The 17,197-nt window shown below is 39.6% G+C and overlaps 1 protein-coding gene across 2 annotated transcripts in view; it reads left to right on the top strand.

Moving 5' to 3' along the window:
• Positions 1–17,197, top strand: part of Bltp3a (bridge-like lipid transfer protein family member 3A) — a 72,959-nt gene that overhangs the window by 13,561 nt on the left and 42,201 nt on the right. Inside the window, exons 2-4 of one of the 2 annotated variants that reach the window (XM_026383684.2) lie at positions 12,223–12,385; positions 12,487–12,525; positions 13,201–13,292. In XM_026383684.2, coding sequence (XP_026239469.2) covers positions 12,223–12,385; positions 12,487–12,525; positions 13,201–13,292 — 294 coding nt within the window. Of the gene's footprint in view, positions 1–12,222; positions 12,386–12,486; positions 12,526–13,200; positions 13,293–17,197 lie in introns of those variants that run through there. The other variant, XM_026383685.2, reaches the window with a different exon arrangement.

Below are 17,197 nucleotides of genomic sequence, written 5' to 3'. Positions count from 1 at the left end.
AATGTATGGTGGAGGGTGGACATAGCTAGAAGTGATATTGGAAGGCTAGAGGGGAGCTGGTTCATAGAGGCCTTTTGTTTTGTTCCAAGGCATCTGGACAGTGCTCAGTTGTTCTTTGTTGCTTTCAGTTGCTACTGCCTTCGACCTGGGTCTGAGGCAGCTGGAACCTTTCCAAACCTCTACACCTTGTGTTGACTTTGTAAAAATCAGGGAGATGGCGTTATGTACAACTATAATGTACTAATAAAAAATGTGGGAAGGGCTGGGGATGTGGCTCAAGCGGTAGCGTGCTCGCCTGGCATGCGTGCGGCCTGGGTTTGATCCTCAGCACCACATACAAACAAAGATGTTGTGTCCGCCGAAAACTAAAAAATAAATATTAAAAAATCTCTCTCTCTCTCTCTTTAAAAAAAAAAAATGTGGGAAAAAATCAGGAAGTTAAGGTTAAGTTCTTGAGCCAGATTGCTAGATTTTGAATCCTAGCTCTGTTAGTTACTAGCTCTGTGACCTTGGGCAAGTTAACCTTTCTGTGCCTTGGTGTCTTCATCATAAAATGAGGCTAATATATCATAGGGTCATTAGAGAAATACATGAAAAATGACTGGGCAAAAAATGGCGGTACACAGCCTGTAATCTCAGCTACTTGGGAGGCTGAGGTAGGAGGATCATAAGTTGAGGACAGTTTTGGAAATTTAGTGAGTCCTTGTCTCAAAAAAAGTAGGGCTGGGATTGTAGCTGGGTTCAGTACTTAGTATCACACACATAAAAGAAGTATAAAGTGGACTGGGGTGTATGTAGCTCAGTGGCAGAGTGCATTCAGGCCCTGGGTTCAATCCCCAACATTAAAAACTAAGAAAGTATGAAGTATTTAAAACAATGTTTTATTTGTTTGTTTTTTGTTGGTGTTTTTTGGTACTGGGGATTGAACTTGGGAAAACTTAACCATTGAGATATATCTCTAGCCCTTTTTTGAATTTTAGAGAAAGGGTCTCACTGAATTGCTTAGGGCCTCACTAAGTTGCTGAGGCTGGCTTTGAACTCACGATCCTCTTGCCTCAGCCTTCCAAGCTGCTAGGATTACAGGCGTGCGCCACTTGGCCTGGCTTAAAAACAATGTTTGGAATAAAGTGAGCGATTATTAAATTTAGCTGTTATTTTAAAAATATTTTTTGTTCTGAGTAATAAAATTTTTCATATTTCTTATTTCATTTTTATTATTAAAACTTCTGGGCAGCTTTTAGAATATACTGATTTTTGCCGACTTTTAACACTTTGCACCTTCTAATTATCTTTAATGGGAAGACTGTGCTTTTTACCTCAGCCTTACAGAGATATTTGTTTTCCTGTTTATATAAGATGCTCTTAACACTGGTTTTGACATGTTGGGCTAGTGAGACATATTACAGTTGGTTTGCAATGTATCAAAGAGGGGTATTATTGGATATATCCTTTAGTTCATTCTACCTCTTTGACAATTATCATTTATTGGCTTTGAATTGTTATCAACTCATTCAATAAACATTAATTGAGCATCCTTATCCTAGACTTTATGCTGGCACAGACTCAGTGACACAGTTCAAGCCCTTAAGGATCTCATACCCTTTAGGGTTAGAGACCTTTCCCTTTTTTTTCCAATTTCCTCATCTTTTTAAAATTAAATTATTTATTTATTCTAATTTGTTATATACAATGGGCAGAATGCAATTCATTTCATATTACACATATAGAGCACAGTTTTTCAAGTCACTGATTGTACACTAAGTATTTTCACACCATTCATGGAGACCGTTTTCTTTTTTTTTTAAAGAGAGAGGGGGGGGAGAGAGAGAGAGAGAGAGAGAGAGAGAGAGAGAGAGAGAGAGAGAGAGAATTTATTTATTTATTTTAGTTTTAGTTCTAGGTGGACACAACATCTTTGTTGGTATGTGGTGCTGAGGATCGAACCCGGGCCGCACGCATGCCAGGCGAGCGCGCTACTGCTTGAGCCACATCCCCAGCCCCAGAGACCGTTTTCTTTTAAATTCTTCTTTGTATATATGCTCAGCAGCTCCTTTCTATGGTGTGAATCCCCTAACCCTTGCCAGTTGAATGTGTTCTTCTCTCGTGTATGTGTTCATTTAGTCATTTGTGCAGAGGAAACAATTGACAGGGCTTTTCTTTCCCCATCAGATATGTATGCTCATTTTTTTGGGAGGGTGGGTACCAGGATTTGAACTTGGGGGCACTCGACTACTAAGCCACATCCCTAGCTCTAGTTGGTATTTTTATTTAGAGAGAGACTCTCACTGCACTGAGTTGCTTAGCACCTTGCCTTTATTAAGACTGGCTTTGAACTCATCATCCTCCTGCCTCAGCCTCCTGAGTTGTTGGGATTCATGTGCCACTGTGCCTGGCATGAATGATCATTTTGAGCTGTTTTTGTCTCTTTGGGTTTTTTGTTCTGTTTTGTTTTGAGATAGGATTTCACTATGTTGCTAAGGCTGGCCTTGAACTTGTAGGCTCAAGTGATTCTTCCTCCTCAGTCTCCCGAGTAACTGGGACCACAGTATTCACCACCATGCCTGACATTTTTGTCTCTTAAAATAAGTATTCATTTTATTTATAGTTAGGTTTTCCTCAGAAATTAAGGACGGCCTCAGTTTCCTCCTTGGGCAGTTTTTAAAGTTCAGATAATCTATATGTTTCACTTCTATAAATAGCTGTTTGAGGTATGTGATGAAGAAATACCAATTCTTATTCAATAGTGAATTACCAGCAATGCCTGCTAGTGGAATGGATCTTCCTGTTTTGAGGGTTAACAAATGCATTTTTGCTTTGCATAATCCAGAACCTGCTTGAAGCTTTTAAAAGTAGAAATCTAATAAGCTGATTTCACCAACTGTCCTTGACCTAAGTTTTGGAATTGCCAAGACACTGAAGTAAAAGAAATTAAGGGGAATATATTAGTATGACAAGAAATATTTTTAATAAAGTAAGATATGCCAAAATTTGGGTCATGAGGTACAGTCCCTTCAGGACCTGTGTAGGGAGAGAAGCTGGCACCTAGTCACGTGGGAGCTGAATGGACAAAGAATTATTCGAGGAGAGAAGGCTGCAGGCAGTTGTGAGTTAGTCACTGAGGAACTCTAAGTCCTAAATGTAGAATGATCAGTGAAAGTCTATCTAGTTAGGTAGATAGGATATTATAGCCCTAATTCTAGGTGGTGGTTAAATATGTAACTGTAAATTAGATGAGGAGTCCACAGGTACAGCCTTTACACTAGGAGGCCAGATTGCAAGTATTCAGTTCCAAGAAACAAGACTGGCTCCGACTAAGATGTTACAGCTGCAGCTAAACAGGATAGAAGTTAGAAAGGCTATAGTTTTAGAGGTGGGAACTGGGGTGTTCAGCAGGGTTACTGTTGAGAATTAAGGAAAGAGGACCTCTATAGAATCTTTCATCTGTTGATTGGCCCAGTACTGAGTGGTGGGGTAAATGAGAGTGTGGCGAGTCATGAACTGAACTGCTCCATGGGTGTGGGAATGTATGCAGTCAGTTACAGGTAAAAGTATGATCCAGTATGACGTGTATGAAAGAAAATTTGGTAGTATCTGTCAAAATGTAAAATGTAAGCTTCCATTTCTATGAATCTTTCCTATAGAACAAACAAATGAGAAAACTAATGATACTTTTTAATGTACAAGTGTACTACTAATAAAATCTTTGTAAAAGAGAAATTAGTACAGACTTTATTAAGTAAATTATAGTGCATCCGTAAAGGAATGTAAGGGATCTTAGCTTGAGGATAACTTTCCAATTCTTGAAAAGCATTAAAAGTTTAATAATATGTAAATGTTAATGAAAAGTAAAAACAAGTTTTAGAAGGATTATGAGGAATAATTCTATTTTATACATCTGTCTAGATATATAGTTTTTTTTGGGGGGTTGGGGGTTGCTGGGGATTGAAACCAGGGCAGCTAAATTCCCAGTTAATTTAATTTTTTTTTCATTTTGAGACACTGTCATGCTAAGTTGCTGAGGCTTCGAACTTCTGATCCTCCTGCCTTTGTCTCCTGAGTCATTGGGATTACAGGTGTGAGCCATTGTGCCAAGCTTATAATTACTTCTGTGTGTTGGAAACTATCATTTCTTTTTATGCCTCTTTATATTGTTTAACTTTTATAATAAACCTTTCACCAGTAGACCAAGAGGATAACTTGTATAATTTCTTTTTTTTTAATCTTTATTTATTAATTTTTATGTGGTATTGAGGATCGAATCCATTGACTCACATGTGCAAGACAGGTGCTCTACCACTGAGCTATAGCTCCAGCCCAGACTTGTACAATTTCTTTCTTTCTTTCTTGTGCTGGGGATTGAATCCAGGGCCTTGCACATGATAAGCATGCTCTTTACCACTGAACCACACTCCTGGACCCCTCTTAGCATTCCTCCCTCCTCACCTTTGTTTCTGATGTGCCTATCTATCATGCTGTTCTGAGAGGGTGCATTTATGCACATGTGGTCATATGTGTTTTTGGTAACTCATGTTATAATTGCCTCTTAGAGAAAGACATAAAATCAATTAAATCTAATAGGAGGGCTGGGGATGTGGCTCAAGCGGTAGCGCGCTCGCCTGGCATGCGTGCGGCCCGGGTTCGATCCTCAGCACCACATACAAACAAAGATGTTGTGTCTGCCGAGAACTAAAAAATAAATATTAAAAATTCTCTCTCTCTCTCTCTCTCTCTCTTTCTCCCCTCTCTCACTCTCTCTTTAAGAAAAAAATCTAATAGGAAAGGATCTACTATGAATTGGAGCTTATCTTGTATCAAGCTGCCCCTCTCTCAGATAACTGTTTTGAATTCTGGATAATATGTTAAAAAAAACTACTTGAAGATGTTGGAAAGTGATCATATTAGGCATAAAGTGACAGGGAACTTGAAAGATGGGAACTGTTGGGTAAGATTCTTATTTGTATTGGCAATTTGCATGGTGATGGTGCTAGCACTCAAGCAAAAGTCCACAATCTTACTCACTAGAGGAGTCAGAGGATGAAGTTTAGGGCTAACGAACGGCTGGAAAAAGGAGGGGGAAGTCTCAGGAAGGAGGATATAACAGAACAGGGAGCTCTAACGTTTGCTTCTAAACTCTGTCCAAATCCTGATACGTATGGGGGAAAGACTTCATGGAACCTAGAAAAAGCAATAGTTGTACACAGTGGTACATGCCTGTACTATAATTCCAGCAACTTGAGAGACTGAGGCAGGAGGAGCACAAGTTCTAAGCCAGCCTTAGTAACTTAGTGAATCCCTAAGCAACTTAATGGGATCCTGTCTCAAAATAAAAATTAAAAAGGGCTGGGGATGTTGCTCAGTGATAAAGTGCTCTTGGGTTCAATCCCCAGCAGCCCCCTTGAAAGAAGAAGGAGGGCCGGGGAGGAGGAGGAGTAGTTTGCATTTTTCAACTATTCCTCCTCCCCACCCCTCTCCCCAGGTATGCTTTACTACTGAGCTTAAATTGTTTTGTTTTTTGAATTTTGAGACAGGTCTAAGACCTGTGTTATGTGAACTTGTGTTATGTCACAAGTTCAAAGGCAGCCTCGGCAACTTATCAAGGCCCTGAGCAACTTAACAAGACCCTGTCTCAAAATATACGAAGGGCTGGGCATGTAGCTCAGTGGTTAAGCACCCCTGGGTCCAGTCACTGGTATCTAAAAAAACAAACAAACAAACCAAACCCTACGGTAATGGGAATAGTGTGATATTTGCATAAATATATAGTAGATCAGATAAACTAAATAGTTCAGAAATGAGCCAGTGTATATAAATTGCACCTCAAATGGCACAAAACCTGTTTAAAAACCCGACATTGTGAAGAACAAACAAAAATCTAGAAGTTTTCTCCTAAGAAAGGCATATATAATCTGTTCCTGCAGAAGTTTTGAGAATGAAACCAATTAGAGCAAAGCACCAAGAGTGAGTGGCATGTTCTGTCCGATTATTTGGGAATGGAGCAGTGTTAGTGACATTAGTGATTTTGTTTGGTTTGGATGATGCAGGAGATCCTTCTGTCTGAACCAGATGCTTCAGAGTTGTGTTTTGTCTTTGCTTAAAGACAGCTTAGGTTGTGGCTGAACAGTAAAAATACTTTGATCTAGATTTCCTTAAGAAGCAGTTTAATCTTATCTTCCTTGACTTAGAAGTCAAGGCCTGGGCTGTGATCACCTCAGAACAAAGGTCACTGAAGGAAGCAAGGTGGTTTGTGGACCTTTTTATTTTTTGTTTGTGGCGTTATGGATTTAACTCACAGGTATTTTACCTCTGAGCTATATTCCCAGCCCTGTTTTTAATTTTGAGTCAGAGTCTCACTAAGTTGCTAAGGTCGGCCTCCAAGTTGTGATCCTCCTGCTTCAGCCTCTGAATTGACTGGGATTACAGACTTGTACCACCATGCCCAGACCTTTTTAAATTTTTTCTATGAGAGTTCAATTTCTATGAGACTGATTATTTTAATTTGCCCTATGATTAGTAATGAAGGTTATGAATTAATGGGGGCAGGATAGTGAGAGAGTTGATTGAATTCTGGGTCAAGTCCCTTTTCTGTCATTTAGAGTCCCACGTTTACAGCTGTCTGGCTATGAGTCTTGGGCAAGCCATTTAACTCTGACCATTTGTTTTCCTCATTTGCAAATTATAGATTTGGAAGAAATGAATATTTTAAATCCCTTCTAGCTCTGAAATTCTGAAAATCTGCAAATTCTCAATGTTAGGAAGTGTGCCTGAGAGCCTTTCTGTGTTGTCTCTTTGGCAGATTGCAATCCTCTGGCAGAGATGAAACTTGATCAAAATCTGTTTTTCCAATTTGATTTCATCTTAGCTTCTTTACTTCGTAACAGTAACAGATGGCCAGGAAATGTTTTCCCACATACTTGAAGTGGAATAGCAGTCTGCCATTAGCCTTTTTAGCCACCCTTGGACTGACTGATATCATCCTCGATTAGGAATATAAATGCTGAATAATGTTTGTGCCAGGGACCATGATTCTTCTCAAGAATTCAATATCTTAAGTTGGGTGAGGTGGCGCGCTCCTGTAATCCCAGTGGTTGGGAGACTGAGGCAGGAGGATCACGAGTTCAAAGTCAGCCTCACAAAAGCAAGGTGCCTAAGCAACTCAGTGAGACTCTGTCTTTAAATAAAATACAAAAAACAGGGCTGGGGGTGTGTCTCAGTGGTTGAGTGCCCCTGAGTTTAATCCCTGATTACCCCTCTCCTTTGAAAAAGAATTCAGTATCCTCTTGGTACTTGTAAATTTAACTTGGACTGTTGAAGATGGTTTGGAATAGCTGGTTTCTTTGTCACATTGCTGCAGTTTAATCTTATCCTCCAAAATGGGCAGAGAGTTTGAATGATTGCTCCCTGCTTAGGTGATGTGAGAACTGAAATTTGGGCTTGTATAATTCTCAGCAGTTTTTTCCTTGGATCAGCAAACTTCTATAATTGCTCCCCTGGATTACCTTTTTAAGCCTATTCTTTGCTGTTGTTACAAAATGCAGGCAAAATAAGTTAAAGGATTTTTCATTTTTCTAGTGCCAGGGATTGAAACCAGGGCCTCAAATATGTAGGTGAATGCTTAATGATTCAACTACACTCCCAGCTACAATTAAGGAATTCTTTTTTAAAAATTAATTAATTTATTTTAATTTGGTATATATGACAGCAGAATGCATTTTGATTCATTGTACACAATTGCAGCACAACTTTTCATTTCTCTGATTTTACATGATGTAGCGCTGCACCATATATGCAGTCATACATATACCTAGGGTAGTAATATCCATCTCATTCCACCATCTTTCCTGCCCCCATGCCCCCTCTCCTCTTCCTCCCTCCCCTTTGCCCAATCAGAGTTCCTCCATTTTTCCCCCGCCTACCACCACCCCCATTATGGATCAGCATCCACTTATCAGAGAGAACGTTTGTCCTTTGGTTATTTGGGATTGGTTTACTTCACTTAGCATAATATTCTCCAACTTCATCCATTTATTTGCAAATGACATAATTTTATTCTTTTTTAATGCTGAGTGATATTCCATTGTGTATATATACCACAGTTTCTTTGTCCATTCACTTATTGAAGGGTGTCTAGGTTGGTTCCACAGTTTAGCTATTGTGAATAGAGCTGCTATAAACATTGATGTGGCTGTGTCACTTTAGTATGCTAGTTTAAAGTCTTTTGAGTATAGACCAAGGAGTGGGATAGCTGGGTCAAATGGTTCCATTCCAAGTTTTCTAAGGAATCACCAAATTGCTTTCCAGAGTGGTTGCACCAATTTGCAGTCCCTCCAGCAATGTATGAGTGTGCCTTTTCCTCCACATCCTCACCAACACTTTGTTTGTATTCTTGATAACTGCCATTCTGACTGGTGTGAGATGAAATCTTAGTTTTGATTTGCATTTTTCTAATTACTAGATATGTTGAACATTTTTTCATATATTTGTTGATTGATTGTATATCTTCTTCTGAGAAGTGTCTGTTCAGCTTCATAGCCCATTTATTGATTGGGTTGTTAGTTTTTTTGGTGTTAAGTTTTTTGAGTTCTTTATATATCCTGGAAATTGGTGCTCTATCTGATGTGCATGTGGCAAAAATTTGCTCCCCAAATATAGGCTCTCTCTTCACCTCATTGATTGCTTCTTTTGCTGAGAAGAAGCTTTTTAGTTTGAATCCATCCTATTTATTAATTGTTGATTTTATTTCTTGTGCTTTAGGAGTCTTGTTAAAGAAGTTGGGGCCTAATCCGACGTGATGAAGATTTGGGCCTACTTTTTCCTCTATTAGGCACAGGGTCTCTGGTCAAATTCCTAGGTCCTTGATCCACTTTGAGTTGAGTTTTGTGCATGGTGAGAGACAGAGGTTTAGTCTCATTTTGCTGCATGTGGATTTCCAGTTCTCCCAGCACCATTTGTTGAAGAGGCTCTCTTTTCTCCAGTGTATGTTTTTGGTGCCTTTGTCTGGTATGAGATAACTGTATTTATGTGGGTTTGTCTCTGTGTTCTCTATTCTGTACCATTTGTCTACATGTCTATTTTGGTGCTAGGAATTCCTTTTTTTAAAAAAAGATTTTTGTAGTTGTAGATGGACAGAATGCCTTTGTTTGTTTATTTTTATGTGGTGCTGAGGATTGAACCCAGTGCCTTACACATGCTAGGCAAGTGCTCTGCTACTGAGCTACAGCTTCAGTTCCCCAGGAATTCTTTTTTTTTTTAAATTTAAATTTTTATTTTTAGAGAGAGAGAGAGAGAGAGAGAGAGAGAGAGAGAATTTTTTAATATTTATTTTTTAGTTTTCGGAGGACACAACATCTTTGTTTGTATATGGTGCTGAGGATCAAACCCTGGCCGCACGTATGCCAGGTGAGCGCGCTACCGCTTGAGCCACATTCCCAGCCCTCCCCAGGAATTCTTAACTGAAGAATTTTTTGAGAGACTAATAAGGTGGTATCCATTTTTCATTGAATTCTAAAAATAAATTGGTAAGTTAAAAAGCAGATATAGTCAAGTGCTGCATACCAACATTTTGGTCAATGAGCAACCACATCTATGGAGATGTAGTATCTAGGTTTATGTAAGTACATTCTGATGTTGGCGAAATGACAGAATTGCCTAATGATGTATTGTTCAGAACTGACACTTGACTGGATAACGTCACTAAACAGGAAAACAAGTCTATGGTGGTCCGACAGACAGACATGTACTATGAGCCATCTTAGAGTGGACTTGGAAAAGTCCTGGCGGTTTAGCACTCTTTAGCTTTTGGTATTTATCATCTACCTGATGGTATGGCACCCCCTGTGGTCTGTTGTTTGCATCTTGGTAGAGACTTGGTGTCAGCCCTGATGTACCTAGGAAAGATTTTATTAATTTGATTGGGTTGGTAAAGTGCAGAAAGGTTTTTGATAACATTACATTATGACTCTAAAAAAAAAATATTTTTTTTTGAGGTTTATCCTTCTTACATGGGTTAAGCAGACCATGGTTGATTGTAAAAGGAAAAGATGTCCTCCAACCATTTCTGAGACATCTTATAAATTTATTCTGTGGCAGGTTTGTTTTGGAAGGGAGTATTCATACTGTTAGAGCAGATGCTTGTAGAAGCCAATGCCAGTGAGCTGTCCCGAGTTCATATTGTGATTACCTCTTCCTGCCCTAGCACTTGGGGCAAATTCACAGCTGAGCCTCATACTCTTCCTTTGTATAATGGGGATAATAATTTCTGCCTCATATGGGGTATTGTAAAGATTCATTGAGATAATGTTAATAAAGAACCTTCCTTGGGCTGGGGATGTGGCTCAAGCGGTAGCGCGCTCGCCTGGCAGGCGTGCGACCCGGGTTTGATCCTCAGCACCACATACAAACAAAGATGTTGTGTCTGCCGAAAACTAAAAAAATAAATAAATATTAAAAAATTAAAAAAAAAAAAAGAACCTTCCTTTTGTACCTGGTACAAAGTATGGTGTCATCATTATTAGCAGTTTGGTTCTGTTTGGTCCAGGTCAGGTGAGGAGGCTTTCTCCCACTTGTGAAATAGAAAATAAAAATGACATTTTAAAAAATATTTTTTATTGTTAAGGGAAGTTTATTTATTTATTTGTTTGTTTGTTTGTGTGTGGTGCTGAGAATCGAACCCAGTGCCCTATGCATGCTAGGCAAGCACGCCACCACTGAGCCACAACCCCAGCCCTAAAAATGACATTTTTTGAGGCTGAGGATGTGGCTAAATTGTAGAGTACTTGCCTAGTATGCATGTTGCCCTGGATTTAATCCTCCACACTGTAAAACAAAACAAAACAAACCCCACAAATATTTAAAGTTGTTGTGATCATCTAAATAAAGATGTTAAATCAGCATTCTTATGGTCCAGGTAGAGTAAAATGGGAAGAAGTTAGGAGGGAAGACTTACTGTGGGTTATTCATGGCCAGGCAATTGACCTATAGTTTCCCATGCAGACCACGGTTATGTCGATGGCACTATTAGGGTGCATACAGTTCAGCAGCTTTCCTCTGCCCTCTGTATTTCTTTCACATTAGCCCCTCGGCTCAGGGGCTTGATGAGAGTCAGGATCAGTCCCTTCGGGAAGACTACAGGTGATAGTTTGTTCTTTGATCACATCAGTAATGGTATATGTAAGCATCAGGGATTTTATTTTACCCTGCTTAATAAGCCAATGATTAGCCAGCTACTATTTTGTACTGCATAGAACTTCCTCTTCTGTTGCTTAAGGTAGTATTAGAAAACAATGGTTCATTTTCTGAGATATCCTGATCTTCTGTTCTCCTGTCTCTACTTTTATTTGGCTTATCTCTTCTTCCTTTTCTTTTTCTCCCCCTTCCCTTCCCTCCACTCCCCTTCCTGCTCCTCACCTTCTCTTTCTTTTGTACTGGAGATTGACCCCCAGGGTCATTCTACCATGGAGTTACAGTCCCTTTTTATTTTTTTGAGGCAAGGTCTCACTAAGTTGCCCAGGCTAGCCTCAGAATTGCTGTCTTTCCTGCCTCAGCCTCCTGAGTAGGGATTAGGGCCATGCATTTCTGTTATCCCTTACTTGCTCAATTTTGATTCTTTACTGTATAGGAATCTTGCTTAGGAAGGAGCTTTGGAAGGTTAATTTCATGAGTTTTTAGGACTGCAGTGTCCCAGAGTCTTACTGGAGACCCTTTGTGGTAGACAAAACCCCTCCCAGTTTGTTTTTTCTGATTTTCATTTAATAGTAGTTGGCTATCTTGGAATTCCTCTGTTCCCAGGCTTGTCAGGCTTCCCTCTATTTGTCTGACAGCTGCATGTAGCACTCATGTCAAATGAGTGCTGATGTTTTTACCAAACTGTAGCACATGAGGATTTATAAGGATACTTTAATCTTCTAGTTTTCTTGTAAATGTCATCCATGACCCTTCTGTGCTGCTGTTTAGTTGTTCTATTTTTATGTGGAGATTCAGAAATATCAAAATAGTGGCTTGCCATTGCTACAGGCATTTCCCCAGCGTCCCCACAGTAGGATTGAATAGGATGACAGGATGATAGATCTCACCTAAAATCTTACGTGGTATAGAGACAGTGTGGTCATTAGTCAATATTTGTTCTTGAACTTTCTCTTTACTCTGAATTCAGAAGTGTTAGTGATTATGATCTTCATTTAGTAGATTCTCATGGATATAATAGCTTCTTGTCATTACTCTTTTCAGGTTCACTAAGAATCTTTCCCCGGACAAAATCAACTTGAGCACCCTGAAGGGGGAGGGTCAGCTCACCAACCTGGAGCTGGATGAAGAGGTTCTACAGAATGTGCTGGAACTGCCCACATGGTTAGCCATCACTCGGGTCTACTGCAACAGGGCCTCCATCCGGGTGAGAACATGGGTCAGAGTGCTGCTGCTGCCTTTGGCCAGTAGGCCTGTCTTCTCGAAGGGCAGCTCCCACATCCCTGAGTTTTTGCTTTCCTCTTTCAGATCCAGTGGACAAAGTTGAAGACACACCCAATTTGCTTGGTAATGGCCTTTCTTGATTGCAAGTAATCAAATGGGGATGGCTAGGGTAGACTTTCAAAAGGTAGGAGAGAAGATGAGAAAGAATCCTGATAGGCTGACCCTTTTGGGAGTGGTAGGTACTTATTTATGGCCCTGTGAGCTTCTCTCTGAGACAGAGTGATGATTGTTGTCCTGGCTTATCCTGGAACTGCTGGGCAGGGTAAGAATCAGCATTGAGACTCATAAGCCCTGTGAGGTATTATCCGCCCCCCACAGTATTGGGGTCTGAACTTAGGGGCACTCTGCCACTAAGCTATGTCCTCAGCCCTTTTTTTAATTTTATTTGAGGCAAATTTTTACAGGTTGCTCAGGCCAGGAAGGAATTCTTCCATCTTGGGCGTGTTAGATGCCCTTTTGTTTCCCTACTATGTTAATCTTCCTGCCTCATCTCCCTGAGCAGCTGGGATTACAGGTGTGTTCCAACACCCCTGGCTACTATTATTATTATTTAAAATAATAATTTTTGCTGCTTGTGCTCTATCCTTAGACTTCCCTGTTTTCCCTTGGAATCCTGACAGGGAAAGTTAGGAGTTCAGTTTCTGTTGACTTTTGGATGATTATCAGCACGAAGTCTGCTGGTCTTATGTGCTGTGTGGTTTTGTGCACGTGCTTAGCTCTGCATGGCTTTTATTCCAGTGTCTGGATAAGGTAGAGGTGGAGATGAAGACGTGCGAGGAGCCTCGGCCCCCCAATGGACAGTCTCCCATTGCCCTTGCTTCAGGACAGAGGTTAGTTGCTTTGAGCCCTGTTATTTCCAACATATGTACTGCTCCAGATTGCCTTTGTAGTTAAAAAATAAATTGTTTTTGTTATAGAATTTTTCAAATGTACACTAACATGGAGAATAGTGTAATGAATTTCTATGTACCCAATGTCAGCGGTTACCAACACTTTGCTATTCTTTTTTCATCTTTCTTCTGCCACTTTGCTTGTGTGCACTGTAGTACTTGAAAACAAATCTCTGACACCATGTGATTCCACCTGTAAATATTCTATATCATATGTCTTTAATAGACAAAGATTGGCAAAAAAATACTATTTTCACATTTAGTAGAATAAATAAGAATTCTTTAATATCACCTAATATCTATTTCATAATCAATTTTCCTAAATTATCTCTATTTTTTTTTTAGGACTAAATAGGTAGAGTGCTTACCTAGCATGTGCAAGTCCCTAGGTCCCTAGGGTTTCATCCTCAGCACTGCAGAATACCCACACCCACACCCACACCCCCACACACACATACATTTTTTTAAAATTATTTTTTTAGTTGTAGTTGAACACAATACCTTTATTTATTTATTTTTATGTGGTGCTGAGGATTGAACCCAGGGCCCCGCACATGCTAGGCAAGCGCTCTACCGCTGAGCCACAGCCTCAGCCCCACACATACATTTTTTAACAGTACAATGTAGATCAAAACAGATCCACACATTACATTACATTTGGGTCACATGCTTTAAAAAAAACCTTTTAATGTACTGTCTCCCTCCAACACACACCCCCCTCCTTTTTTTTTTTTTTCAGTGCTGTGGGTTGGACCCAGGGCCTCCTGCACGCTAAGCTAGTATTCTACCACCAAGGCTCACCCCTAGCCCTAACATACACACTTTTTGTTTTTCTCTCCCACTACTGGGTATTGAATCCAGGGGCACTCAACTATGGAGCTACATTCCTAGCCTTTTTAAATTTTTTTTTTTTTTTAGAGAGAGAGAGAGAGTTTTTTAATATTTATTTTTTAGTTTTCAGTGGTTACAACATCTTTATTTTATTTTTTATGTGGTGCTGAGATCGAACCCAGCACCCTGCGCATGCCAGGCGAGCGTGCTACTGCTTGAGCCACATCCCCAACCCACCTTTTTAAATTTTGAGACAGGATCTCACTTAAGTTGCCCATGCTGGCCTCAAAGTTGAGGTCCTCTTGATTCAGCCTCCTGAGTAGCTAGGAATACAAGTGTGTGCCTGAAGGCAAGTTTTCTGCTGCTGCTTCTTTTTTTTTTTTTTCCCTTAGTTGTAGTTGGACACAATACCTTTATTTTGTTTATTTATTTTTATGTGGTGCTGAGGATCGAACTCAGAGCTTCGCATGTGCTAGGCAAGTGATCTACCGCTGAGCCACAACCCCAGTCCCAAGTTTTCTGCTTCTTATGAGGACAACCATCATTGGGTTATAACCCGCCCTAATCTAGTATTCATCTTTTTTTTTTTTTTTTAAAGAGAGAGTGAGAGAGGAGAGAGAGAGAGAGAGAGAGAATTTTTTAATATTTATTTTTTAGTTCTCGGCGGACACAACATCTTTGTTGGTATGTGGTGCTGAGGATCGAACCCGGGCCGCACGCATGCCAGGCGAGCGCGCTACCGCTGAGCCACATCTCCAGCCCCTAGTATTCATCTTTAAAAAAAATTTTTTATAGTCATAGATGGACAGCGTGCCTTTGTTTATTTATTTAAATATTTATTTTTTTAGTTATAGGTAGACACAATATCTTTATTTTATTTTTCTGTGTGCTGACGATTGAATGCAGTGCCTCACGCATGTCAGGCGAGTGCTGTACCTCTGAGCCACAACCCCAGCCCCTATTTGTTTATTTTTATGTGGTGCTAAGGATGGAACCCAGTGCCTTACACATGCTAGGCAAGCTCTCTGCTGCTGAGCTACAGCCCCAGCCCCAGTATTCATCTTAACTTGATTATATCTGCAAAGACTCTGCACCACTGTGCCTGGCTATATATACACATATTTAAAAAATTTTTTTTAGATGTTGATGGACTTTTATTTTATTCATTTATTATGTTGATGGACCTTTATTTTATTCATTTATTATGTTGATGGACCTTTATTTTATTCATTTATTTATATGGATCGAACCCAGTACCTCACACATGCTAGGCAAGTGCTCTACCAACTTAGCCACAACCCCAGCCACCCCCCCCACACACATCTTTTCTTTTTTAAAATATTTTTTTTTTATTTACAGTTGGACACAATATCTTTATTTTATTTCTTTTTTTATATGTGGTGCTGAGGATCGAACCCAGTGCCTCTCAAGTTAGGTGGGCGCTCTACTGCTGAGCCACAACCCCAGCCCCACACACGTCTTTTGATGTACCATTTATTCTTTTTTTTTTTTTAATATTTTTTTAGTTGTAGTTGGACAAGATGGCTTTGTTTTATTTATTTTTATGTGGTGCTGAGGATCGAACTCAGAGCCTTGCACATGCTAGACAAGTGCTATACCTCTGAGCCACAACCCCAGCCTCCATTTATTCTTTATAGAAAATAATTTTTCTAATCCCTCATTTTGTATTTTGGCTGATTATCCTCAATGTATTACTGAAAATGTTTCTTGTTTAATCTGGTAGTTACATTTTAAGGCTTTACCTGATCAAAACATTTTTTTTCTTTGTAAGAATAATTCCAAGGGGTAAGGGATCTCCCTTGGTGTCCTCTTTTATACAGTAACTAATCCCATTGGTGAAGGCCTTACCACATGTCCTGATCACATTCCAAAGGTCCCATCTCCTAGAACCTTCAAGCTTCAGGTCTCAGTGTATGATGAAGCCAGGGGACATGGACATTTAGACATTGCACTGAGTCACAATCCACCGTGAACACACACCACAACTTGTTTCTGTCTTTGCTTGTTGATGGTTATTTTATTTCTATTTTTTGGCTATTGTGAATAATGTGACTGTAAGTATTTGTATAGCAGTTTTTATGTGGTTATGTCTGTTATTTCTCTTCGGAAAATACTTAGGAATAGAATTGTTGGGTGCTATATTATTTAACTTTTTAAGAAAATGTTAAACTTTTCTGAATGATTTACCATTTTATATTCTTTTTACATTTTACATTCTTTTTATACATTTTTACATTTTTAATCCCATTCTTAACATTTACTTTTTAAACAGATTTGTTGTATGTCACATCTTTATCTTTATAGTCATCATTATTTTTGATGCTCAGATGTCCTCCTATCTGGAGCCTTTCTAAGTGAGCTCCTGTGTCCTATGGAAAAGACCTCAGTAATCCTTCTGTGTTTAGAGAGAAAAAGATATTTCAGGCTTCTCTCGTATATCTTTGTCCCGGATTAGACATTTCTTCAGGTACCCCTGATTTATTTAGTGAGAAATGCTGTTGAGAGTCTATTGTCTGGGCAAAATTGTGTTTATTGAATTGTCATTGCTTTAAGCCCGTTTCAGTATTTTGTATTAGAAAAGAGCAATTTTTAAGAAAGAGAAAAATACCCAGGGCAGTGGTACATGTCTGTAATCCCAGTGGCTCAGGAGGCTGATGCAGGAGGATTGCAAATTCAAAGCCAGCCTCAGTAATTTAGCAAGGCCCTAACCAACTTAGTGAGACCCTGTCTCAAAATAAAAACAAAAAAGTGTGGGGATGTGGCTCAGTAGTTAAGCACTCCTCGGTTCAATCCCTATTACCCACCCCCCCCCACCAAAAATAAAAAAGAAGAAGGAAGAAAAATAAGCTGGATGTGGTGGTGCTTGCTTGTAATTAATTCCAGGGACTAGGGAGGCTGAGGCAGAAATGTTGAAAATTTAAGGTCAGCCTCAGCAGTTTAGTGAGACCCTTAGCAACTTAGTGAAACCATGATGTGATTCTGCAATCTGTATT

Source organism: Urocitellus parryii, chromosome 8, assembly GCF_045843805.1.
Source record: "Urocitellus parryii isolate mUroPar1 chromosome 8, mUroPar1.hap1, whole genome shotgun sequence".
Lineage (NCBI taxonomy): Eukaryota > Metazoa > Chordata > Mammalia > Rodentia > Sciuridae > Urocitellus > Urocitellus parryii.
This window is presented reverse-complemented; position numbering and strand designations above follow the sequence as displayed.